Source organism: Neopsephotus bourkii, unplaced genomic scaffold (genome assembly GCF_033783945.1).
Source record: "Neopsephotus bourkii isolate Nb327-2 ecotype Australia unplaced genomic scaffold, CSIRO-AGI_Nbou_v1 NB_1749, whole genome shotgun sequence".
Taxonomy (NCBI): domain Eukaryota; kingdom Metazoa; phylum Chordata; class Aves; order Psittaciformes; family Psittacidae; genus Neopsephotus; species Neopsephotus bourkii.
Window position 1 is genome coordinate 5,918,604 of NW_026902223.1, and position 25,742 is coordinate 5,944,345.

The 25,742-nt window shown below is 44.7% G+C and overlaps 3 protein-coding genes across 9 annotated transcripts in view; 1 reads left to right on the forward strand and 2 right to left on the reverse strand.

The window, feature by feature from the left end:
* On the reverse strand, positions 1-3,537 carry LOC133225146 (nucleoside diphosphate kinase). Its single transcript, XM_061377265.1, has 6 exons — positions 3,428-3,537; positions 2,733-3,038; positions 2,318-2,450; positions 1,710-1,811; positions 648-760; positions 1-239 (listed from the first exon to the last, which is right to left on the reverse strand). The coding sequence occupies exons 1-6, from the start codon at positions 3,535-3,537 to the stop codon at positions 122-124; spliced, it is 882 nt and encodes a 293-aa protein (XP_061233249.1). The 3' UTR covers positions 1-121.
* Positions 3,538-4,065: 528 nt separating this feature from the next.
* On the reverse strand, positions 4,066-7,949 carry LOC133224935 (nucleoside diphosphate kinase-like). The gene is made up of 5 exons (XM_061376891.1): positions 7,816-7,949; positions 7,053-7,185; positions 6,445-6,546; positions 5,611-5,723; positions 4,066-5,268 (listed from the first exon to the last, which is right to left on the reverse strand). Exons 2-5 carry the CDS (start codon positions 7,179-7,181, stop codon positions 5,151-5,153), a joined length of 462 nt encoding a protein of 153 aa, XP_061232875.1. The 5' UTR covers positions 7,182-7,185; positions 7,816-7,949; the 3' UTR covers positions 4,066-5,150.
* Positions 7,950-12,721: 4,772 nt separating this feature from the next.
* The window catches only part of SPAG9 (sperm associated antigen 9), a 63,986-nt gene continuing 50,965 nt past the window's right edge, over positions 12,722-25,742 (forward strand). For 4 of the 7 annotated variants that reach the window (XM_061377003.1, XM_061377008.1, XM_061377004.1 and 1 more), the window contains exons 1-2: positions 12,723-13,177; positions 19,515-19,635. In XM_061377003.1, the coding sequence (XP_061232987.1) occupies positions 12,872-13,177; positions 19,515-19,635 (427 nt within the window). In that variant the 5' untranslated portion in view covers positions 12,723-12,871. Of the gene's footprint in view, positions 13,178-19,514; positions 19,636-25,742 lie in introns of all 7 variants that reach the window. The other 3 variants (XM_061377006.1, XM_061377007.1, XM_061377012.1) reach the window with 2 other exon arrangements.

A 25,742-nucleotide genomic window follows, 5' to 3' on the forward strand; every position in this document is an offset into this window, starting at 1 on the left:
TTACTTCATATGAATTTATTTGACAGTGCTGAAAACGACTAAGATAACCGTGGTTGCTCCCAGGTAGTAGCTGGAATGAGATGATGCGTTTAGAAGGCACAAGTCACTGTGGCAACTCAGTTCACTCGTAGATCCAGTCATGTGCACAAGACTTGAAGTCAACGAGCTCTGCAGGTTTGAACCACAGGTTGATCTCCTTCTGCGCGCTCTCCACAGAGTCACTACCGTGAATGATGTTTCTGGGGAAGGAAAGAAGCACATTGTTCAAATAAAAACACACTTCATCAACCTAAGAAGCTCTCCTTAAGTAAAACCATGAAGCATCTAGAGCTGCACGACTGCTACTGCAGGTACAATGCTCAGGCACCCCCTCTGGAAGAGCTACTGAAGCCTGGCAGGGTGACTACAGCTACTGTGCTACAACAGCCACTGCCACCGACTGATCTTACACAAAGCTCTGATGAGGAGAGACAGTTCAAAACAAATCAGTTTTGTGCCAAGCCATTTCCTTAAGTAGCAGTCAAGGGTTGTGACCTGCAAGTAAAACACCATCAGACTAGGACAGCTACCAACAGTCTTGACTCCCTAGAATCAAAGATACCACTATGGAGTTGTTAATCTGTATTGGTAACAAGCTGAGCACAAACCTTCCTACTTGAATGCAGAAGTCACCACGGATGGTACCAGGCTTGGAGTCTGCAGGGTTTGTTTCCCCGAGCATCACTCTCCCGGTTTTAACCACATTGAGTCCTTCCCATACCTTAAGTAAAAACAAATCCCATTTAGCATTGCTTATACAGAATACCAAAGATTAATCTTTGCTAATCACACACTTGGCAAAGAAACGGGGGCTCTACCACCAAGAAAATTAACCCAACCTGGAGTCTTTTCACTACCTAAAGGGGCTGACAAGAAAGCTCAAGAGGGACTTTTTTACAGTGGCCTGTAGGGACAGAAAAAGGGGGAACGGCTTTAATCTGACAGAGACTGAGCTGAGCTCTTAGGCAGAAGCTCTTCCCCGTGAGGGTGCTGAGGCGCTGGCACAGGGTGCCCAGAGGAGCCATGGCTGCCCCATCCCTGGCAGTGTTCAAGGCCAGGTTGGACACAGGGGCTTGAAGCAAGCTGCTCTAGTGGAAGATGTCCCTGCCCAGGGCAGGGGGTTGGAACTGGATTCTAGGATTCTCTCTTAGGCCTGCAACACTGACTTAGGAAAACACCCAGGGACTGAAAGTGACTGTGAAAAGGACTATTGCCACTATCACTCCAGCAAAGATGCTTCACCACACCTCAGTTAACTGATGTACAAGGCCAACTCCAAAACCCTTCTGTTGGCCAGGGTAAGGACAGCCCAAGCAGGTGCTCCTCACCAGCTACAGTCAGAACTGGAGCAAAAGCTATTAGGGCAATTGTATTGTTTTGGGGGCAGTGTAAAAAAGAGTGACACAAAGATGGATTTCTGACCCTTTTTTGCCAAAACCAGAAGATTGTTTGGTGCACGCTAAGCATTTTAATGCGTACTTTATACATGCACACTTTCTTGTTAATACATAGTAACTTCCTATGAGATTGTCTTCACAGTGTTTTTCTTTTGCCACTATCAGAACTGGGCAGTGTGAGAAAGTGTTTCTGCAACAGTATCTCTGAGTATTTTACATTTACAGAGCAAGATGAATAAGAACGTAGCCCTCAAGTGAAACAAAGCCACTTACCATGGCCACAACAGGTCCAGAGTTCATGTACTTAACCAAACCAGGGTAGAACGGTCTGTCTTTCAGGTCAATGTAATGTTGCTTCAGAAGGTCTTCAGAGGCCTTTAAAAGAGATGTAACATTATGTATCGTGCCACAAAAGGTATCACTGCTGCAAGACTACAGCATCAGAGACGGGATCCATCAGTCATTAGCAGCTGCTGCAATGCTGTTATGGGTTTCAACGGAAGTTCTTAATGCACAACCTGAGGAGGGCACAATGCACTACTGTCAGTGCTGTGCGGTGTCAAGCTATTTGCATTACAGCAATCCTCAGAGCATCTGGATCTGTGTATGTCATTCCCTAACGCAACCTTCCACTCAAGGTCATTTCCTCGCTCTGTTAGCTGCCATTAAGCCTTTTAAGCACAATTTGTTTGCTTAGGAAATGGCAGATACCAAACGTTTGTGCGTGATCCGCAGCTCGGCCTCATGGGTGAGCTGCTGGGCAACCCCGGCCTCGGATCCCCATCCTCATGCCGGAGGAGCCGCACACCAGACACACGTGTGTGCCGATGCAAGCACCGCTCCAGGTAGGCGAGGGGCAGCGCCCGGCGCAGGGGACTTACGTGCACCAGCTTCATGGCCACCAGGCGGAAGCCCTTCTGCTCGAACCGCTTGATGATCTCTCCCACCAGCCCACGCTGGACGCCGTCGGGTTTGACGGCGATGAAGGTGCGCTCGTTGTTGGCCGCCATCGCGCTGCGGGGCACAGGGGAACCAGCGGCCTCAAGGTCGGCGGGACCCGGAGCCCGCCCCGCCCGCGCACACGTGGCACCGGGACCGCGGCGTGCCCCGTCCCGTCCACCCCCTCCCGGGCCCCGCTACCGCCCGGCGCCGCCGCTCGCCGGGGCGAGGCCCGCAGGCCGCTGCCGCCGCGCCCGGCACTAAGGAAGCCCGCCTGCCTTAAAGCACAGGGGACTGGCGAGGCCCGCACCCCCTCATGGAGCGGACCGGAGCGGGGAGGCCCGGCCCTCGCCTCACCTCTCTGGAGCTCCCGCAGCCGCCGCCTTCCCCACCGCAGCCGCCGAAGGAAGAGGAGGAGGCGGCGGCGAGCCGTCTCCGGATCCCCCGCCCTGCGCAGAGGAGGAGCCGCCGGGCCTGCGGCGCTTGGGGGCGGGCCTGGCGGGGCTGGGGGCTCGCTTCGGCGCTCGCCCGCCCACTCCCGCCAGACCGGGGCCTGGGGCTGGTCCGGGCCGAGCTGGGCCTGGTGGCGGCCGCTGCGCTCCTGCTGAGCCCTGTCCGAGGCCCCGCCTGGCAGGCGGCCGGGCCGTGTGTGCCAAGCGGCACCTGTCGCGTTGACGCGGGATTCGTTTGCAGTTGCAGCACTGGGGCCATCGCTGTTCTCCGCAGTGCCCAGATTGAGGACGTTTGATTGCACTAAATCAGGTTTGACTCGGAGGGTCCTGCTTTGCCGTTCTCAGAGGCATCCCCACAGGTTGCTGACCGAGCAGCACCCTCACAGCTGCTGGAAATGGTGTTCTCACAGAACAGTGGTGCTGGAGCGGCAGGCCAGGCGAGTTGCCGGTGGTTTTGTTGTGGTGCGGGGAGATGAAGCTGCGAAGTGTCAAAATGCAGATGTAAAACTGAACAGCCGCTGGCCTTGCGTGCTAACAACAGTAACAAGAGTGGTGTTACTGTCTATTATGTTTACTACGTGGCCTTTGACTAATTTACACCTTGAGCTGGTGATAATGGTGTGCCACAGCTGCAGCGTTAGTGCCATACCCTGTGCAGCACTTGTGCAGTCACAGGCCACTTGGTGAAACTGGACGTGTTCACTGGGCATTGCGGATGAGGAGTGTGGGCACTGACCTCCTTCCTTTCAGTCCCAACCCATGACACTCAGCAGCCGCTTTCTGATGCTCTCCAGATAACCCATATTTCTCCATTTTGTAGTAAGCAAATCAAGAAAAAGGAATCTCAAGTAATCCTTTGAGCAAAAGGGGACCTGGAGACTCATCTCGTGCACAGGTTTGTTTCAGCTTCCCTTTTCTCCAACAGCCTTTAACTTAATTATGTACCTTCTCTAACACAGAGTATTTTCAGAAGAGAAGCTACACCTTCACCTACGGTTTGGCAGTCAGGCAATTGTTCCCTCTTTATAGTCACTGATTAGATCTAAAACAGTACAATGAGAATTCACTTTTATTTCACTTAAGAAACAGCCAATGTTGTTTTATTATGCACAGTCTCTTTTTAGGAGTAAGGTGTCTTCATCAAGTATCACAAGCATTGAATTCAGCATTCATTACACAGTTCAGTATTTGAAACAACTCACTGTAGGAAAAAAACATGTAGGACTTTGGACAACTGATTTAATGAAACTCTTGCTTTTACTGAATACAAGATTGCAGGTAGATAAATACATCATGTTGACCCCAACACATTTCTTGTTCCTTATCCAGTGAGTATTTGTTGTGAAAAGTTCTGCCAGAGGTTGATTATGTTTTCTGGTGGGAGCAGACACCTCTACTGCAATACATTCAGCATTATTACAACTCTCTTTCTTTACATGATTGGATAAATTACAAAATCTAATTCTAAAGTCACTTCTGAAATACCTTATCCAAAAGCAGCTTTGTAATTCCAACTAAGAGCACAAATGAGAACATAGCTCAGTTATCAGCTGTTCAGTCAGTAAAGCAAACCATACTGTTGCCAGAGGACTGCTAGAGTAAAGTGCTTGAAGGTAGATCTGCTTCATCTATCCTCACATTAATCTTCTTTTCACATAAAAGGGCATTTAGGAGGCTTGGCCGATTAAGCCTCCCCTAAAATGCTAAATAAATCCCACATGGGGGAACCAAAGCCAGTTAAAAGGGTGCCAATCCCAAGGGAAGTTCTCATTTTACTCAAAGCTCTGCTCTGTGTATGGGCACAGCACACTGCAGAGAGGAATAAATACCCTTTCTTCTGCAGTGTATTGGGCACAGGGACCCACTTCACTCAATATCAAGTTCAATCTGCAACATTTGGCCATGTTATCAACATATTACTAGTTGTCCCCTAACAATTTAAGAATGTTAACCTTTGACACTGATCCATTTGCATATTTATTTACCCAATAAATTATTACCTCTTCTTTTTTTCTATTTACCAAAATACTCCTTCTGTCTACAGAGTATTTTGGGAAAAAAATACATGTATTATACGCTCTGTGTTTTAATCTCACACCTCTCACCCCCAGAAGCATCATTTTGAAAGTACATTTCCATCTCTAACCTGGCATCTTTTTAACCAAAGCAGCAGCAAACACTGGCTATATTCAATATTCACAACCAAGCGATCTCGCAGGTTTCTGAGGCAGATTTCTACCAGTGTATATGAGGGGCTCTGCAGTAGCTACAGGCTGGCAGCTCCTCACAGGCAGTGAGGGTATCAGCAGGAGCAGGCTTGGTTTTACTCATAGATCCACTCATGAGCACAGCTTCGGTAATCAACCAGTTCCTCAGGAGCAAACCATAAATTGATCTCTGTCTCGGCACTCTCAACAGAATCACTTCCATGAATGATGTTCCTAGGAAAAGAAAAGGTGGGTATAAAAGTAACATAATCCTCAAGTGCAAAACAAAATAAGCCTCTTTTTTTGAAGAGGTATTCATTGTGGAGAGAGGTTTTAAGTAAGCATAAAGTAGTTGTGAGAATGGAGCATGCAGCCCCAGCTTTGCTCATCATTTTTGTCAAAAGGGAAGACCAGAATTCAATTTCCATCTTTAGATAATAACATTACATGGGCAGAGGGAACAGGAGCTCCTTCCATAAGACAGAGAAGGATGGAGCACAGTTCCTACATGCATCATGACATACCCACTGGACACATTCAGTATCTTTAGATGATATCAGTCATTGCAAAACATACCTTCCAACCTGAACACAGAGGTCACCACGGATAGTGCCAGGCTTTGAATCGAATGGATTAGTTTCCCCCAGCATCACTCTTCCTGTCTTAATCACATTGAGACCTTCCCACACCTTAAAGAAAATATCAATTGAGATCATTAAATCTTAGCAGTAGATGAAGAGTCAATCAAGCCCTCCCCAATGACACAATGTTGTCCATCACAGCACAGATACCATCTGAATATTTGTAATAACAAGACATACTTTATCTCTGATTTTCCATCAGCTTTTTGAAGTGTCTACTAATGTTCTCCCCTCCTGCACAATACCTTTTCCCACTGAGGGTGGGAAGAGAATGGTTTTAAATCTCAGTATGGTAAATGGCCTCACAATGCTGCTCACTGAAGGTCTAGATCTCCAGCTTAACTATGTCACAAATACACTATCAAAGAGAAAAAAAGAAAACCCTTCTAATAAAGTCAGACAGAAAAAGACTTTCAAAGTTGCTCTCACTTAGGAGTACAGTAAATCCATTCCACCATTGTTTTTCAGCTTGCTTAATGCATGGCATTTCACAGTGGGGCTTTGTGCAGGTTTACTGTCTTTCAGTGTCCCCACTTTTGTCCCATCTTTCCCCTTGCCCTCCTCCTCAACATAGTGACCCAGAGCAGAAAAAGCTTATGAAAAAGGATTAAAGGAGTTTACATCACATCTTCCCTATGACAGTATTTGAGTGGGGATTTTTAAGTTCTTTAAACACAAACTAGAATTACACAAGTAAGACAATGTTACTGCAGGTACAACAATTAAATAGTATATTTTTCTTAGCTGAGCTTCATTCTCAAGAACTCACCATGGCTACCACAGGGCCGGAGTGCATGTACTGCACCAGACCATCGTAGAATGGCCGGTCCTTCAGGTCAATGTAGTGCTCCCTCAGAAGTTCTTCAGAGGCCTGCATTAAAAACCAGCCAACCATCAAAAAAAGCTTACTGTAAGAACTTAAGAGCATGCTAAAATCACACAGATTAACCACAGAGCATGGCTAATCCTGAAACTTGCATGCACTTGAAAATGCAGCATTTCTGATACCTTCCTAGAAGTACTTCTGGTCACTATGGATTTGATCAGTTTGCTTCAACCACAGCTCAACTTAGAAGAGTATCTTTTACCAACACAGACCACTTCTGTGAGCTGGTATTTGTTAAAGCTATTCAGAGGCATTTATTAGGTATAGGATGCCCCTAAAAGAATATTCTCTTCTGACTGAGGACATCAGGTTACTAAAATTAGCGTGCTTAGCTTGTCTAAAGCATTTAGCCAGAGCTGGGAATTGGAACTGTTCCAAAAACATTCAGGTTTAATTGTTCTGTAGACTACATCTACCATTGCAGCACGCTGCTCTGGTGTAAGGGTGCAGTTGGTACGCAAAAAGAGGTGTACAAATGCAGGAAAGCTTACGTGTATTAATTTCATGGCCACCAGTTTGAAGCCTTTCTGTTCAAACCGCTTGATGATCTCTCCCACCAGACCCCTCTGGACCCCATCAGGCTTGATGGCAATGAAGGTGCGCTCGGTGATAGAAGCCATTGTCCTAATGAGAAAAGGAATAAAAGGTGTTATTCCAGGATCAGCAAGCAAATACAGTCACAGCCCTGTGTCCTGTGTAGCATTAGCTCTCGTTAGAGCTACACTGTCTGCATCTGAAGGTCAGTAACCTGGGATCTGCACTGGTTTGACAGTCACTCACTCTGCGTGGGTTTACACAAGTGATACGCAAGGAAGTTTAAAACGATGACAATGTGCCAAGCCTGCAATTAGCAAGTATTAAACCAGAATGTATGGTAAGGACTGTCAGAGATACAGCTCCAAGTGCTGCCCGGGAGGCTGTCACCTGCGATTTCAGGCAAAGGAGGTTGAATAAGTCCCTATATGTAACTTTGATGTGTAAAGTAATGGGTCAGTTTTGAACACGGTTTTGCTGCATGTGTAGGTAGGGATGTATTAGCTATGTGTGTATAGGTATGTGCGTGTAGGTACCCCCTACCGTAGCGCGGGGAAGCCCTCCCGAGGGGCCCGCAGGGAGGCGGTCAGTGACCGGGCGCAGACCAGCGCTGCCCGCAGCGAGCCCCATCCCACCGGCCCTGTGCCCACCGGCCCTGTGCCCACCGCCCCTGTGCCCACCGCCCGTGTTCCCCCCGCACCGTCCCGCCGCCCGTCTCACCTGCAGCGGGCCCCGGCTGGCTCTGGGGGCCCGGCGCTGCCGCCGCTACCGGCTTAGCCCGGAGCCACCCCCGCCGCAAGCCGGGCCGGCCGGTTGCCATGGTGACAGCGCGGCCTCCCGCCTGCAGGGGGCACCAGGCCGGGCCCCCGCTCCAGCCGCCCGGGTCTGACCGCGCTCCGCAGGCCCGGTGCCTCGGAGCGGTCGGTGCCGGTGCGCGCTGCCGGCTGTCGAGTGCCTCCGGCAGGTACTGAAGGTGCGGGTGCCCGGCAGAGGCGTTTTTAGGCGTTACAGTGTTAGCTGCTGGGTCTCAGGCTTTATTTAAGAGAAGGCACTTACAGTTATGTTAATAAACCCCTGATTTTGCTCTGCTTTCCTTAAGTGTCTGCTTTAAAAAAGGCAGTTGGGTTTGGCTTGTGGTTGGTTTTCTTGTTTGGGGTGTTTTTTTCTGGTTATACTGTATTAGCTCTCCGAGTCAAAAGGCCCTTCAGCAACCTACCAGTCAGTCGTTTTGCCCTGAGCATTTTATTCCCTTCGGAGAGAGCCCAGGATAAAACATCTGGACCCCCAGTTCTTGCATTCACAGCGTGTGCTGCTGGGAGGAAATCTGAGCTGCTCCTGGGTTTGTTTCTCCAAATGGGATGAATTCCCTGGACTCTGCTCCATGTCCCTTCGTGAAAGGAAGATAATGTGGATTTCACTTCCCTCTGGGCAGGACTTACCAGGGGTAAGTTTAGCATTTTGATAGGGCGGATTTCCTTCCTTGGAATCCCTTTGCCTCAATCCTATACACATCCATGTCTCACTTCTAGTTCTGATGGGAGAATCTGGATCTGACATAGCATCTATTCAGATAACATTTACTAGTATTTGGGGGTCTTTTTTTCCCCCAGGTATGATCATGCCCCAATGTACTCATTTTCCCATGGTCTCTGATTCGATGTAAGATGTTTAAAACCCCCCCACATTGCAAATCACCCCCACAGCATTGTACATTCTAGCAAGTCATGTGTCTTCCCCCCCCCCCCCCAAGTTATTTTGGATTTGGAATTTCTGAGTTCTTTCCGGATAATGTCAACCCACTATATTCTGTTGTATCGATATCCATTTATTTAAGCTATTTCACACTGCTAAACCAAACAGTAATGCTGTAATCCTCACTAAGGCAAAATAATCTTTAACAATAGAAAAAGTCTAGAAACCGGATGCTTAGAAAAATAATCACTTAAAAGCAGCAATAGGACATCTATTTACAGCCTTGGTAAAACTATGTCATTTAACGATTACAGCTTAGGACCTGCCAGAAGGTGGGCAAGCACTGTCTGCAGCTTTCCCATAGGTCTGCTCTGTGATCTTTGCCAAGTCTTTTAACCTCATTAAATAAGGGTCATCTTTGGCACTTTTGAGAGTAATCCACGATTAGCAGAGCATGCCGTGCATTGCACAGTACATGAAACACCGCAGAAATGTGTTTCCTTATTAGTGTTAACTGTATAAATGAGCAGATTTTTGCTGGTTGAAAATTCTACCAACATTACTAAATTACACTGAAAATCCCATGTTTAGCTAAAATGCAAAGGAGACAGTCTAGACAAGTAACTTCCTAAAAGCAGACCATGGGGAGAGAAAGTAAAGACCTTCAAAGAGTTCAGTGAGTGAACTAAGTATAATGACGGAGCTCATGGCATTTACATATTACTTGAAATCAGTAGAGATTTTTAAAGCAGGCCTGAGGCAAAGCTGTGAATGTCTCTGAAGGTCAGAATTCAAACAAAGCTCCTGGCTCTGCTGTTGTGGCTGATCTCAGCTCACAGCCCCTATCTGTACCATTCACAGCATTTGGGGGGTACTCATTGGGACTCAGTTTGTGGTGTGCAGTGCTTGCTCCTCATAACCACACTTGTGTGATGTCTTTTGTTGCTTGTGGTTATACTACTCTTCACTTAGCTCAGCATTGCTATTATTTATCTGCTTTTAGCTTGATTTCTGTTGTGCTTTAAGATATAAAGCACCACAGAATTAAGCTCTTACAAAGATTTCTTCCTCTGGATAATGTCCCAGTGAAGCTCTTTCACCCCATACTGATCCAAGGGGTAGGTTCCTTCCCTAGTAAATTGCAAATCAATTTACTTTCAAACAAACTGGTATTTCTAAGAATAAGGAATATAACTTTTCTTGTTAGCCAGAAAAATAATTCCTTTCGTAGGCAGTTCTTTCTCCAAGAGTATAATGACATTTTACTCCAGTAGTTACCACAGCCAGCCAATGCTTTCAAGCTACAAAACCTATAGTATCAAGTTTCTTCATGCTGTTTCATATGCTTGATTAATTTACTAACTTGACAGGTCATCATCAAGGTCTTTTAATCTCCTGGCAAGCAACTAGGGTATCATTCTGTAACTCGTCCTATTTTTAGTCCATCCCCAAGTTTCTGGTCTCACACTGACTGTGAGGTGCACATCATAAAACACAATCACAGTGGAAAGACTATTAATAAGATATATTTTTACACCACTTAAACTCATCTCCCAGGTAATTTTTTGTTGTTCATCTTTTTAAATACTTCATTTATCCATGTTAGAACCCCCCCCAGCTGACTAGAAATAAAACATGAGCACAAATGGCTCTTTTCTACTTGTACTCATCAGTCTGATTGCAACTCTAATGGCAACAGCCTGCCTGTTTCATGACAGACTTGCTCCAGCTGTGAAAGAAAACCACATCTATCCATTTTGCTAATAGAAACAGGATAAAAATAGCATATCCTCAGAGACCCCATCCCTTACAGGCTGTCGGCAGACACCTTGACCCATTTCTGCCATCTGTCAGAACAGACGTCTTCTGAGCTGATGCACTTGTGCAATTTGCCCAGTGTGATGGCAATAACTGTAGAACTCTACATAGAGAAAAGGATCTCTGCTGCAATTCAAGATGATTGGTGTTTGTATCCCCACAGTAATCTGCAGCTGCTTAGAGCTGTCCTCACATTATGGGGTATTCCCCATGAATAGCATGGTGAGTTCAAGGTTAAAAGTCCACTGGAATTAGCTACAGGCTGGCAGCCTTATCCTGGGAGCAGAACTGAGTTACCGCTGGGCTTCGGCTGTTTGCAGGAGTCCTACAGGATTTCTTCATGTAAAAAAGAAACTTGTGTAAAAAACCACAAGTCAATAACCCCCACCCCAAAGGTGCTCAGTGTCCTCCACAATACAAACAACTGCAGTAAAGGGAAATGATGTATGACTTCAAAGGAGAGAGGAATTCTGAGCTTCCCTCAGCACTTCTGCAGCAAGACAAGACTCTGATCTGTAGTAGACAGCAGGCAAACAAGGAGAAGTTGCAGTTTTCCTCAGTGGATAACTGCTGAAGAAAAATAGTAAAAAAATTGTCTTTTCATAGGGATCATTTCCAGTAATTTAAATGAAAATTGCACTTGAGGAAATGAGAGTAGGAAATTGCACACTGTGTCTTTTTAAACTTATTTTTTAGCTAAAATGATTTTAACAATTCAAAGGCAATCAGCTTTTCTTTCCTTTTGCCATATTTATAAATAAATGTGTACTTTAACTGCCTATGCCCTGGCTGCACTGTGTTAAACGTTAGCTTAGGAGGATGGTGTCTAAACAGCACTCCCAAGAAATCCAGTATATGGGGCTGAACTCTTCTTCCTCATTATTCCTGTGCAGGTCCACTAGCTTAGTGCATAAGAAGACAACACAGCATATGTGTTAAAAGTATTGTTACTTGTCTTAGCATCAGTCCAAGTGAGAGCAAACGCAGTGCTAACCTCTAGTGCTCTCCAGTGGAAAACAAAGCAATCCCCTCAAAGTTCACCACTTCTCAGGCTTTGGGTTTTTTTATAACACTCATTGCTTTATTCAGTGCTGCCATCAGGTTCCTTAACTCCCTTGTACACAGAATACTCCTACTTAATGAAAAATAATGATTTTCCCAATTAGGAATTGTGTCCTAAAGGTTGTGCCGGGGGGGAGGGGTTAGACTGGATATTGGGAAACATGAAGGGCTGTCAAGCACTGGACCAGGCTGCCCAGGGAAGTGCTGGAGTCACCATCCCTGGAGGTGTTTAAAAGACTGATGTGTGGATGCAGCACAGAGGGATGTGGTTTAGTGGTAGGCTGGGCAGTGCTGGGTTAACGGTTAGACTCGAGGATCCTAAAGGTCTTTCCTTTTCCTAACTGATTCTATGATAAAAGTAAGGGATGTGAAGCAGCGCTGAAGCTTTTCAATCTCAGAAGGTGTTTTTACTATGAATGTCTAGAATAGCTCACACCACTCCCATGACAAAGCACATGATCCAGAACGCACTTCACTGTCCCAAATCCCTGGAAAACCAATCTTAGTAACTGCGAGATGCTTTCTAAGGCGTGTTATTGCAAATAAACCAGGATTCCTGATATTATCTGGAGGCCTTATCAGAAATAAGGGGTTCTTTTGCTGTCAGATGAGCCAGCACAGCAACCCAGGAGGGGTTCGGGAGCCGCCAAGTCCTGAACCCTGGGTTTAGCTCCGTCAGTCACCCCCACATGAGTCACTCCATCTCTTTATGCCCGTGTGGGTGCCATACGTAAGTAACGGCGCTTCCCCGGGAGCTGTCAGCAGCACTTCCTCACATCTTCCGTTCAGACATGAAGGTTTAATCACGCGGCCCCACGGGTCGGAGCTCAGTCTCCCGCTCCACAACCCAACACCCTAGCGCCGCACTCCCTGCCAGCAGAGCTCCTCCCCACACCGGGCGCATCGGCTGTGGCTCCGGTGCTTCCCCGGTCCGGCGGAACCCGATGGAGAACGCGGCGGCACTAGGAGGCCTCCATCTCCACAGCCGCCGCCATGGCCCCACCCGCCCGGCGCGGCCCCGCCTCTCCCGCCTGACGCGCGCCCCGCCCCGGCGCGGCGGGTGAGGTCAGTGCCGTGCGCCGCCGCTGTCCGCCCCCCGGGCTGCAGGCGAGGCCCCGCCGCAGAGGCAGGAGGAGCCGCCGGGAGCGCGCTGAGCTGCTGCCGCCCCGCCGGGCCCCGCGAGGGAAGGCGCTCCCCGGCAGCCATGGAGCTGGCGGACGGCGTGGTGTACCAGGAGGACCCCGGCGGCCCCGGCCCCGCCATGATGTCGGAGCGGGTGTCGGGGCTGGCGGGCTCCATCTACCGCGAGTTCGAGCGGCTCATCGGGCGCTACGACGAGGAGGTGGTCGCCGAGCTGATGCCGCTGGTGGTGGCCGTGCTGGAGAACCTGGACTCGGTGTGTGCGCACAGCCAGGAGACCAGCGTGGAGCTGGAGCTGCTGCGGGACGACAACGAGCAGCTCCTCACGCAGTACGAGCGAGAGAAGGCGCTGCGCAAGCAGGCCGAGGAGGTGAGGGCGGGCGCCGGGCCCGGAGCCGGTGGAGGGCGGGGGCCCGTTCCCGAGGCGGGCGGCGGCTCCGCGCTTCTTCCTCCGCGCAGGCGGGGGTCACTTCCTGCCCGGCGCGGCGGCGGTGGGGCTGCTGAAGGCGGGGAGCTGCGGCACCCGGGCCCGGGGAGCGCCGCGGCCCGGTGGCGGCTCCTGCCGGCTCCGCGGAAGGAGGCCCCGGCGGTGCGGGCTGTGTCTGCCTGAGCGGCTCGGGGTCACCAAGGGACGGGTTCGGGTCCTGATGCGTTTGTGGAGCGGGCAGGCGGGAAGCGCCGTCCCAGCCTGTGCCGCGGGGGAGCCGGTACGTGGTGCTCCGGGCAGTGCCGGGTGGCCGGGGAGCACAGCCGTGTGTGTCCCGTCCCTAGCACCGCTTCTCTTGGAGGCCTCTTAAGTAACTCTCCCGAAGCACTGGTCAGCAGGTCCAGAGGAGAAAAGCAGCCCTGCTTTGCAGAGCAGACGTGGACTCAAAGACTGGCTTCTCTGCTCTTCCACTTTCCATTTGGATTTTCCCCTTGTCAGGAGGCAGGTTGTTCGTGTCAAAGCGGTTGTAAAGGGTATTTGCAACAAACAGAGCGCATGGGAAAACCCATGGAAATCTCTGCTGTGTGAAGTTCTTTGGAGTTGGTGCATAGAAGCTGTAGTCAGCAACAGGTGGTGCAGGCTGTTCAATGACACAGGCTCTGCCTTCGGGTGTTGCTGCAAAAATTGAAATAAAAATACCTAAGAACTATTTCAGCATAAATAAGCTTGTGAAGCGTTCTTTTCTATGAGATTAGAAAGCACTACAATAGAAAGCGGCTCTGCAGGACAACTTCCTCCAGTTCATTGTCTCGCCAAACTCCTGTAGAGAATTGGATTGACAGCATTATCTGTAATAGAACAAGCCATCTTATAAGTCTATTTCCAGACTTGGTGTCCTGTGCTTATCTCTGTGGTGTGTTTAGTTTCTACATTTCCCCAAAATCAGAATGACAACACCAACACTGAGGGGTGGAGACAATATTGACAATGAAATCTAATTGGGAACTTTCAGCCCTGTACAAGTACTTGTGTATGATATTGTTACAAGTGAGGGCAAAACGTTGCCTGCACACTGTTGCAGTGCTTTGTCAGTTAGTTACAGTCAGTGTGGGGTGAACTCCCTCCAGCTCTTGGACCAATAGACCGTTCCTCTTCCTTGTCAAACATGAGGTTGTTGTAGGATGCCGTATGGATTTCAGTCTGGGGCCTGTTGCCATAAAGAATCAATTGCTAGTTCTGACACAAGCTGCGTGTGAAAGGCTTTTTTAGCACACACTTTATTTTTATTAAGTGCATAAGAGGACTGATGAGTATTTTCTGAACTAATTCATAAGAAAATCAATTGGGCTTAAAACACAGGCAGCACTTGCCAGGTTGAAAACAAGCAGGCCTTGGGAAGAACAGCAGAAACATAATGTGATGAAATAGAATATGCTGCTAATTGTGGTGGTGTGGCTCTGCAGGAGCTGTATGTACTGATGCTGGTAGTGTATTTCGCTGCCATCCCCATTCCTTTGTGTCATGTTACATTAACTTGAAGGCACTGGTGTTATGTAGTCTAAAGACTAGTACTCATGCTGCAAGACACTTTACTAATGCTTTCCAAAGTGCAGTTAGACCAAAGACCACGTTTTCACCTGTAAGCTCAAAGGTCACCTGTTATGCGCTATGTGGATGTGAAGATATCTGTCATAGATACAGCACAGTATGTTCATGAGAGGTAGATGGTTTGTTCAGGTCTGATTGTTGCACTTTTTTTTATGAATGTAGAGATAATCTGATGGGTGCAGTATGGTTGAAACAGAAGGAGGGACATGTATATAGCACTGTTTTTCTTGGACAAGTTACTGGCTTAGCGTGTATCTTTCCTTGTGGAGGTTGCTTGTGTAAGCTGACAGCAAAATGGAGAATTTTGAGCTACTAAGTTCAGTATTCCATACCATCTGTTCTGAGTGCCCTGAAGAATTAACATATCCCTTTTTACTTTCTGCTTGCTGCTTAGGAATTTTGGTTTGCAGCAGTATCTTGATGAATATGAATAGCTTATTATTTGAATAGGCATCTCCATACACCATTGTCCATGTTACTAAAGACACATCTTGAAAGCTGTTGCCTGTGGGCTTCTGTTAATGTAATTTCAGAAGTTCTGGGCCTACTTCTCTGTCCTCTGGGCAGCAGTCATCATCTTTTTAGTTGCTGTGAAATCCCTTGTGTGACTCTTACCATGGTATGTTTTGTGATATGGCTGAAGTAATAGAGGAACCAGCTGTTCTGCTTACGGTTCTGCATAACTTATCTTCCCACTTAGTGAATGCTAGGCAGTGGGCCCTGCCACAAAGAAGTGGGAGAGGAAGAACATCTTGGGGTTCTGCTATTTTATACGCTAGTAAGCTTGACTTCTCTAGAAGTACACAGCTCCATACCTGCATGTATGGTGCTGGCAGAAGGTGTTTTGTGTAGACTTGGGAACAAGGTAAAATCTACTCTTTCTAGCCCTGTCAGGCTGTCCAGTGTATCTTTTAGCTTCTCTGCTGTTGGTGGAATTAAGCTGTACTTGAGATCTTATGTTAAATACATGGTTGCTACTTTACAACCATGAAAAAGGATTTAACACCATGAAAATCAGTCGAGGCAGCCATCAAGTTCACTTATCTTACTGTTCCCAAAGTTAACTTTCTTTCTTAGGATTGTATGTTAAGTAAACACTCTGCAGTAAGAGTTTAAGTATTTTATGGGAGAACAAAATTGAGATCCATTGTACGGAAAGTTTGCTAAAGTAGTGTGAAAGTTACTACACTGTTTTCAGGAACACGTGCTTTTTTCTACCCCAAGTCCAGCTGAGCTGGCTTTGTAGTTAATTCTCTTTACCTACTCCAGGAAGAACTTGCCATTGGCTGAAAAGCTGGCATTCATTGCAGTAAAAATTACTGAAGGGCATGTCATAGGGTAATGAAGAATGCCAAGTAGGTGGAACCCTGACATCAGATACTCTTGGTGTTGGAACTGGATTGTGTGACGGGAAAGCAAGTTAAAATATAAGGAAACAGAAGATAACTTAAATGTAGGAAAAGATGTTTCATTTGGCTAGCACTGTATTACTGAGCGATTAAATGGTTGTATGCATATGAGAGGACTCTGAATGTTTATGCTGTGTTGTTCCATTGTGTAGTCTGAGTTTGTATTTATTACAGCGTTTATTGCTGGAAACTTTAAGTAGATTAAAAATGGATGACAAAGACTTCTGAACCTTATTGGTGAAGTACTTTTTATTGGAGGTCTTTAAGAACAGGGTAGGCAAATGTTTGTCTGAAATGACATAGTTGATACTGCCTGGAGAAAATGGGAAGGATTAAATGGGAGTTGCCAAACATAGTTTCTGAAGGTATCACAGGCTTGGATTTCAGCAGCAGGCACATGCAGGAGGAGGCGTGCATCATATCCTGTGCGTATGCCTCATCATATCGTAGTCAAAATTAGGATCCAGGCATCAACACTGAGCATCTGAGCCTTGAAACAAGCCGACCTGTTAGGGACCATTCTAGCCATATATTCTGTAATGTTGTGGTATTGGGTGTGATTGTTTTAGAGATGGATTGGTATCCTTCAGCTTGTTCTTAAAGAAAAAAGCACAAAGAATGTGTCACTTCTTGATAGAGTTGTAAGATAAGGCATTGTGGCTTAGGCAGGATGTCAGTTAAAATGAGGAAAGACAGAAGTTTGTCTGCCTCGTTATTTTGCGTAACCAGTAGCTCAGGATGAAATGAGAGTATGTCTAATATCCATATTTTGAGTGGCTAACATGTTCCTATATATGTTGTGGCATTTATGTTAAACAGTGCAGGTGGTGTGCAATGTTTGAATGTATTGTCAATGTGAATAAATAAAAGATGAAAAAGGTCTTTCAGTGTGGGTGCTCAGGCTGTCTTTGGCTTGCCTAGTCCTGCCGTCATAGAATGGTTTGCGTTGGAAAGGACTTTAGGATCATCTAGTTCCAACCCCCCTGCTGTGGGTAGGGATGTCTCACACTGTAGTCATACAAGCGTAGTCAGGACAAGGTGATCAGTATCCTAGGGCTCTGCCTCTGTTAACACCACCGGAAGGAGAGATGAAACCAGATAGAAACAAAGTCTAAAGTATTCAGTCCATGATTTGATAAGCTATAGTTTTCAGCAGAGGAAAAACAAGTTACTCAGCTCTGCTTATAAAAATGCTTTGAAGAGATGAAACTTAAGTTCTAACTTGAACAAACTGAAGGTAAACTAGTGAAAGGTAACAAAAGCACTTAATACAAAACTTGTTTTAATATTTGCAGTTGAAGGACTTCAGAGGAAATATTAAATGATATCTATCTTTAGTTCCATGAGTAATGATGACATTGATGACTTTGAACGGCTGTTTATTCAAAAGTGGGATTGTCACTGGTCTTTTGCAAGAGGAGACACATCTGACTTTGGGAAATCATCAGAGAAGCAACTAAACAAAGATGTTACAGTTCTATAATTCTTTCATATTTTCCCATGTTGAATATAACAAACCATGTGGGTCTTTAGCCTCAGTGCCAAATTTGTGTCAAACTTTGAAGCCCTTTTCTATAAGGGAGCCTGCTAAGAATAAGCCAGACATGACTTGAATATTTAATATAAAAGGGGCAAAACTTTTGTATCATCTGCTACCAAGGAGACGTGGAACAAGTTGAAAGTTGGAGTTTTTCAGCATGGCACTGACAAATTAATCTTCCCAAACTTTGTGTTGAGGGGGGTGAAAGACTTTTCCACATCTCTTTCTGAAGTGGGAGAACTCATTTTAAATTATAGAACCCAAAGCACTGCTACCTGGGCTCATGTCAGCTGTTTCTCAGTAGTTTCATGGTTTAGCTTCAAGCACAGTCATATGAACACCATGCCTAGTCCTGTGATAGCCTTGTCTGAAAGGAGCTCTTGTTCCACTTCATAGATTTTTTGATGCATTTCTGCAGCAGAAGTAACATTTTAAGCAGAACCTCTTCTGATGACACTGCCGAAGCTGTTTTCATAGGGTTATGAGTGTCTGCTTTTGTAAAAACTATAAAACACAGTGGCTAAAGCTCTTTAAAAGTCAGTGTGACCATTTAAAGTATTTTTTCCTCTAAGTTTTCCTAGCAATAGGCAGGAAAACACATTCAAATCACCTATAACCACTATTTTTAAGTTGCTGCCTCCTCTTGTCTCTTTGCTTCCATGTGGTACCCAGCTGCAGCTTGCTTTCTCACCCTTCAGCTCTCTTGAATGTCTGGGTTTTTTTTTCTGCAAAGGCTTCTTCTGTGCTCTTCCTCCCTCTATAATGGGCCTTCTGCATAACTTGTGTTTTGTGGCCTTGCCTTCCCTTTGCAGTGCAGAATAGAGTGTACTACATATCCGAAGGTATCTTTGGCTCTTGGTGTTCTTTGTGCTAGCAGTACATGTTGAATTTCTGAAGGTTTTGGTTAAGAAAAATAGCAAAAGTGCTTTAAAAACTGCTGTTATGATGAATTGGGAACTTCAATGCAATAAAATGTAAACACTGATATATGCAGCAGTGAGACACAAAGTCAGTAAACCAAGGTAAGCAGCAGAGGATGGTGATCAGCACAATTGCAGAGTGCTTGGGAATAGTTTTCTTTGCAGTTGGATGATTGTAGGAGATGGTTATTAAGTATTTGATGAAGACTCTAAGCATTTATCATTTATATATCAAATGATAAAAGATTGGGTGGGAATGAAAAGACAGCATGTAATTTTGGTTTGCTGTGTTGCTGGCGTGTCCCTACTGCAGTGTCAGTCCCTTTGTGGTTTACAGGTGAAGGTAAGTTTCACCAGTGTTCAGTCACATCTAAGGATGCCAAGACTTTCTGTATTCACGTGCAGTGTTGGCAGGCAAGTGTGAAGTTAGGAAAGAAGGAGATAATTCATATTTATGTTAGTCCTAAGCAGGCTTCATTGAAGTAGTTGGCACTTAGTTGCTAGTGATTACACAGAGTAGCCAAGGTGGGATGCTTGGCTGGTGGACGCTGGGCTAAAATAGCGTTCTTCATGTTTAAATGTGGGCTGTAGATGTGTTTAGGAAACCTGCTTGCACCCTTCTTTGCTGTGAGGGACTGCTCTAATGTTTCCTACATGCTGCTTAAAGTGGAAGTCTTTTTAAAAACGAATCTAGGAATGATCTCTCTTCTTTCTTTTTGGAGAAAGAATTTGCTCAGGCTTAAAAAAAACCCAAACCTGTCATTAATTGTTGAGTTTAACTTCACTTTTTTTTTTATATTTAGAAATTCATCGAATTTGAAGATTCTCAAGAACAGGAGAAAAAGGACTTGCAGACCAGAGTGGAAGCACTAGAATCACAGACACGACAGCTCGAGCTAAAAGCGAAAAACTATGCTGATCAAAGTAAGTAAAATATATTGCACTCCCTGTAACTGATGGTGGTGTGTTAACTTTTGTTCTGCGAAATGATAGCACAGGTATTTAGCACATGTGTGGTCTGATACCTGTATTTTGACAGATAACTGGGTTTAACTCTTGTGTAACTTTGTTTTCCTTAGTATTAAGGCAAACAAATTGGATACAAGCTTGTGACTTGTAATCTGAGTTTTCTACTATCCTACTTGTGGCTGTTTTACCTTTAGACCATGCCATTTTCATATTTACCTACTTTTTCAGGAGAAAACCTGAACATGTAGAACTTGTTCCCTGGTTAGTGATTATAAAACAAGCAAATTTTCTTCCCATTAAACTGTTTGTGCTAAAAATAAATGTAACCTTCAGGTTTAGAAGCACTACTGGGATGAGAGTACCATTGATACCAATTTTCATTAGCTTTTGTATGATTTCTGCTGCATTATTTGTTTCTACGAGGCACTTAGTTTTTACAAACAGAGTTAGGGGAGCATACTTCCACTTCTAGAGATGTTCTGTGTAATTTACAAAAGCTTGTGTAAGTTTTGGAAGAAGGATAACATTGATCAGTTCTCCTGATACACTGAAAGTTACAGCATGAATACATTTCAGCTTAGACATTCTGCTGAACTGCCTCTTAGCCAGGTAGAGTCATTGAATGAAGCTGGATCACCAGCTTTTCTACTACTAATTGAGTAAAGAGTGGAGGAAAAAAATACTCAACCCCACACAAATCTCGTTTCATCTCCCTCACCCCCAGTCTTAAATTGAAGATGGAAGACCTATGCTGCTAGTTTTTCCTGTGTTAATCATGCAATGAAAGTTCTGATTTCTGTTTTCATTTATCCTTTTTGGCACAGTATAGAAATAGTGATCAATATGAGTTAATGGAACATTTTGTCAAGCTTCTGAGCTAACTTCCCTTGACATGAGACTAGCTTGTCTATCAATTATTATACAGCTTTTATTGCTGGGCTATACAGAAATGTGAAGCAACACTGAAGCAAGCCTGATAAGGTTGAGGTAAGATCAGTTGTGAGAAGCAGAGTGTCAGTTGTCAAAGTAGCCCCTTTTCACAGTTCTTTCTTCCTTTATTTCTACTCAGCCACCTTCTCTTCCCATAAAGCAACAAGCTGTAGCTCTCTTTTTGAACTGAAGGTATAATAATCTTCCTGTAAAGTTTAATTTTCAGTGGCATGAGTGAGTCTATAGCACGTTAGAAGTATTAGTGCACTAGTGTTAAAATTAACGTGGGTGACATGCAGAGCTGAACCTTTCTGAAATCTCAGTTGTTTAGAATGCTGTTAGCAGATTTTAGAGGTGTGTACTTCAGGTCCATTGCAGTTAAAATGTCCATGGATTCTGTACTGTGATGGAGGAACACTTCAGGCAGTCTTTTCTAGTGAAAATGGGGATGATTGGTTCCCAGGAATGCATCTTTAAAGGTCAAGTCAAGCTAAAATGGAGAATTGAAAGCATATTGTAGAGACTGGTATCAGAAATGCTGTTTCTTGTGAATAGGAATGTGTGTGTGTTTAAAAGCAACAGCAAAGGGGAAAAGAAAACATTGAAAGGAGAGCCGAGTGGTCTGTTTTCCTAATGAAGCACACTGTTTCCAGAAGGCCTCTGCTCTAAGCCCGCAGCCCAAACAACTTGTTAATGGGAGACCCTGTACTCTGACAACAAGATTATGGTGTCAAGATTGCATTATGTCATATAAGCCTTTACTTTTTCTGTTACTGTAATAAAAAGTACAAAGTAGGTGCACAGAAAACTAATTTGAATTCCTGGCAATGTATGTGGCAGAACACCTGGAGTTTCTCTTACACAGTATTTGCACTTACCATATGCTGATGTGCACAGCACTGTTCTATGTTGTTCTACTAATCTATTATTGTGAAATTCTTGGTTTTGCTTTGAATATTAAGCCTCCAGTGTATGATTTAAAGTTTTAATTACATTGTGTGTATATATATTTGTGTGTATCTTTATAATGAGAGTATTTGCATGAGAAACTCAATTGTTCTGGTAGAACTGCCAAGTGTTAGCTAGAACTGCTTGGGTTTTATTTGTAAGAAACAGTGTTGGTGAAAACAGTTGTACCACCTTAAAGTTCTGGTGTTGGAGCATTGACTTTTAAACAGTTCCAAAATGGTTTTATTGAAGAAAAACCTCTTGTGATGGCTAAGATGTGACTCTGGAGAAGCAATAGGGTTGTGTTGAACATTGAATTTTGCTTATCATTTGGGTTGGTAAGTTGTCTGGGACAACATGAAAGACTGTTGCAGAGATTTTGACATGCTGCTGATGCAGAGCAAGATCAAAGGGGGTTTAAGCACAGTTGCTGAGTACCTAATGAATATTATGCAGGGGGTTTTTTTAGCACTCTCAATTTCTAGGGTATGAAAACTATACGAGTATACATATTGGTGAAATAGCCTAAATTTACCTTTTGTTTTCTATTTTATGGCATGGTAATTTGTATGTCCTATGATAACAAAGGTACCGATGTGTCGTTTTAATTCGCTGGATGCAGCTACGAGTCATCTTGCTTTATTTTTCTCTTCTACTTCCTATGCTACTACTACCTATGCACCTAAATTAGTCTGTGGTATTGCCAGTTGGTACCCCGTCAACATGGAGAACAGTGATAGTATTATCACTGATAATGGGAATTGCAAAGCCTGGCACACAGCAAGTAACCAAATAATACCTGGCTTTGCTTTTTTTGTGTCAGTGCAGAGTCTCAGATAAGCAACATCAGTTTATGACATGATTAATAGACAACAAGAAAGACTTGTTGTCTCATGTAGTACTTTAACTACCAGACTTCCTGCTTCTTGTAGACTACTTCCTGTGCTCTATGTGTTTTTCCTCAAACAATCAAGGCCTGTAAGAAGAAGTTTTGTCTATTAAAGCATTTTAATTCACTGCCGTAAACACTGTCCAACCTAGAGCATTTAGTGAAGGCAAGTTAGCCCTGGGATACGGCAGCTCTTAAGTTACATGGTCTGGTTCCACATGATCGTATATGCTTAAACGTGCATGCCAGATAAAATTGCTCAAGAACGCACAGTTTTGTAATGTCTTGAATTATAAGTGCTTGGTTTTGCAATCTTTGGCTGTCACACTAAAGAAAAAGAAATAAAGAAAAAGAAATATTTATTTGCACTTCAGTTTGTCATGTGGGATTTCATTAATAGCTACATATGCAACCAGCTGGGTGGGGATAAATCTGCCATTTGAAATTAAAGAACTGAAATAAGAAGCTTATTCTGTCAACCAGTTTCTAAGTTCCTGTGGTTCACTGATGGTTTTCATTGCATTACAAACTCAAGCATTTGCTTTCAGCCATCTCCTAGAAGAGTGAACTACCCTACTCTGCTTTTCCATAGGAGGAAAGAGGGAGCAATGAGATGCGACCTGTGACACTGCTGGGAGGAGTGTGAGCCATGGTAGATGATGAAATCCTGAATGTTGGGGAACAGATAGATGTCAGGTTACCACTCCTGTGTGATGTGTATCACTCTGTCCTGGTTTTTGGTGGGTTGTGGTGGTTGCCTAAGTTTGCTGCCAAAAAGGTGTGATGTGTTGCATCCTGGGATGTATTGCTAAACTTCAAACTGCTTAAAGGAGAGCAGAGGTGTAAGGATTTGTGACTTCTATTTGAGTGCAGGAATGTGCTGCAGTGGTGTGGGTCGCTGGCCTGTGATCCACCTCCTCATCTCATTTTGCGCTACTGCTCTTCTCCTTAACCATCTGTGGTTACCTCTGCCCTCACGTTAATGTGTGCTGGCTGTCAGCACTACCTGTGCAGGGACCAAAGGAAAGAGCACCCGTGCTTTTGGGGATCTGTGGCTTGTAGCAGTTAAAGCAAGTTAAACATCACAGAGTTCCTGGAGGTTTGTGTAGGAATGATGTTGGTTCAAGCAGAATTTTTGTAAGTGGGTCGTCAGCAAGCTTGTGCTGAGTCTGAGCACGTGTCTTTGGTTTTGTGACTTGACTTTCATGGATTATCTTTCTCAACAGCAGAGGGCAGCTCTGAATGGTGTGGAGGGGCAGGGAGCATGGAAATGCCAGGGTTCCAAAAACATATTAAGCATAAATGTTTAATCCTTAAATTTAATAATGTTTAATATAAATTTAATAATGTTAAATGTTTAATAATGTTAAATATTAATAAATTTAATAATGTTAAATAAATCTAATAATGTTTAATACTTAAGTTTTTCTCTTCTCCTTCCGTTCCATTCAGTGATGAGTCCGAGGCAGACACCAGTCTTGATACAGTTTTATGCGTTTCTTACAAGAGGTTGTATATATCTGACTTTCACATTATTTCAAGTCTTTGCTGTGGTGAGACTCCTTCTGCTTGTAATTAGTTTGCAGCATTGGAATGCTTCACATTTCAGCCTTTAATCTGGAAAACCAGGCACATGGAGCTGTTAAAATCTTGTAATAGAAATCCCCAGCTCGCTTGTCCAGCAACACTCTGTAAGGGCACATGATACTGCTTTGGGTGCTGCTCAGTCTCCAGTTACTGAAGGGGATAAGAGCCTTTCGTGCTCATGTGATGTGCTACTGAGCTCTGTGGGCACTACAGAGGTTTAGTTTATTTCCCTTTCTTGCCTCCCTTTTTGGGAGCATTGTTTCTTTCTACGTATTACAGGCTGTAAGTTAATTTTTTTGGCATAGAAGACAACTGTAGTGTGTTTTGGCTTACTACAGGAATGAAACAGCTTTGGGTGTGCTTTCTGGAGGGATCCTTCTCAGTAACTTATAAATAAGAGGGTCTGAAAAGCATGATGTCTGCATGGTTGAGGTTCTTTCAGATGGAGGTGGTAGGCTGTGGGAGTAGAAAGATTTGGTTCCTTTTCTGGATCTGCCTAGTGCTGAATTACAACCAAGGTAATGTACTGCATTTGACAGGACAAACAAAGCACTGATGTATTTCCATAGCTCAGTTTATTAAATCTGGGCTTTTTAATTTATGCTCAAGTTAGATGATATTTGGGGAGAATAAAAAAGGTTTTTTAGGCAAACAGAAACCTCAAAATCTGACAAAACAACGAAAACCCAAGAAGCAGCTCTTGCTTTTCAGAAACCAAATATTGTGACACAACTGTTGGGGTGATTGTATTTCCTATGTCAGGTGACATTATGCAGCAATTGCTGTTGCTTGCTGTAGGTTTTATTTGGAATATGAGACAAACGTTTTGGCAGCCGACCTACAAACATGCAGATTTGATTTCCTTGGAAGCTGAGCAGAACTATTGCTTTTGTTGGCTTCAAGAGAAAATGCAGGACCTGGATCTGTTACCTGCAGATGTTAAATTATTTGGTATTTGATTTTCATCTGTGCTAAGCAGATACCAGCATTACTGTAACATACACCCAGGTAGACAGCCTCTTGATATAATCTGAAGGCATCTGATACTCTGAGATATACCTGCATATTGCTGCAGCAGCAAATTAACACATACCTGTCTAGTTAGGAGGGAGACTTAGTGTGAACTTTCAGCTGGGAAAGCTCATGTTGTTGTCGGTTTTAACTCAAGTTGTGATCTGTGCACATGGTGATGTGAATAAGTAAACTGGCATGAAATACATCTGTCAGTAATGCTATTTCTAGGTATGGCTCAACCCTGTGTTTAGTCTAAGGAATACAAGAAAACTTTTCAATAGGTCCTTAAAAGAAGTTGAAGAGGTAAGGTTTGTTCAGTGGGGGTCTGCATTGTGCCTACCTAGTTTTCAAAGACTGAAACAGCAGAACTAATCTGCTGTCCAACAAAGAAGAAACAACAGCTTGGCTTCTTGTATTCATTAACAAATTAGGAGCTTACTGTTTACTGCTTCTTTCTCAGGGCAGCAGTTTCTCATCCACATGGGTTTGTTTACAAGGCACATTCCCCACTGCCCTTCCCTCCACTGTGCCTCAGGTATCACTGGCTAAACTTGAAGAATTACAGAATCCCAGACTGGTTTGGGTTGGAAGGGACCTTCAACCTCCTCCAGTCCCAAACCCCTGCCACAGGCAGGGACACCTTCCACTAGAGCAGGTTGTTTCAAGCCCCGTCCAACCTGGCCTTGAACACTGC

Excerpts from the sequence above, each read along its gene's own strand:
- LOC133225146 (XM_061377265.1), bottom strand. The coding sequence starts at position 3,537 with ATGCCCAGTGAACACGTCCAGTTTCACCAAGTGGCCTGTGACTGCACA. Across the intron at positions 1,812-2,317 it reads TGGCCATGAAGCTGGTGCAC|GCCTCTGAAGACCTTCTGAA; the intron begins GTAAGTCCCCTG and ends TCTCTTTTAAAG. Across the intron at positions 240-647 it reads TTCTGCATTCAAGTAGGAAG|AAACATCATTCACGGTAGTG; the intron begins GTTTGTGCTCAG and ends TTCCTTCCCCAG.
- LOC133224935 (XM_061376891.1), bottom strand. The coding sequence starts at position 7,181 with ATGGCTTCTATCACCGAGCGCACCTTCATTGCCATCAAGCCTGATGGG. Across the intron at positions 6,547-7,052 it reads TGGCCATGAAATTAATACAC|GCCTCTGAAGAACTTCTGAG; the intron begins GTAAGCTTTCCT and ends TTTTTAATGCAG. Across the intron at positions 5,724-6,444 it reads CCGGCCCTGTGGTAGCCATG|GTGTGGGAAGGTCTCAATGT; the intron begins GTGAGTTCTTGA and ends ATTTTCTTTAAG.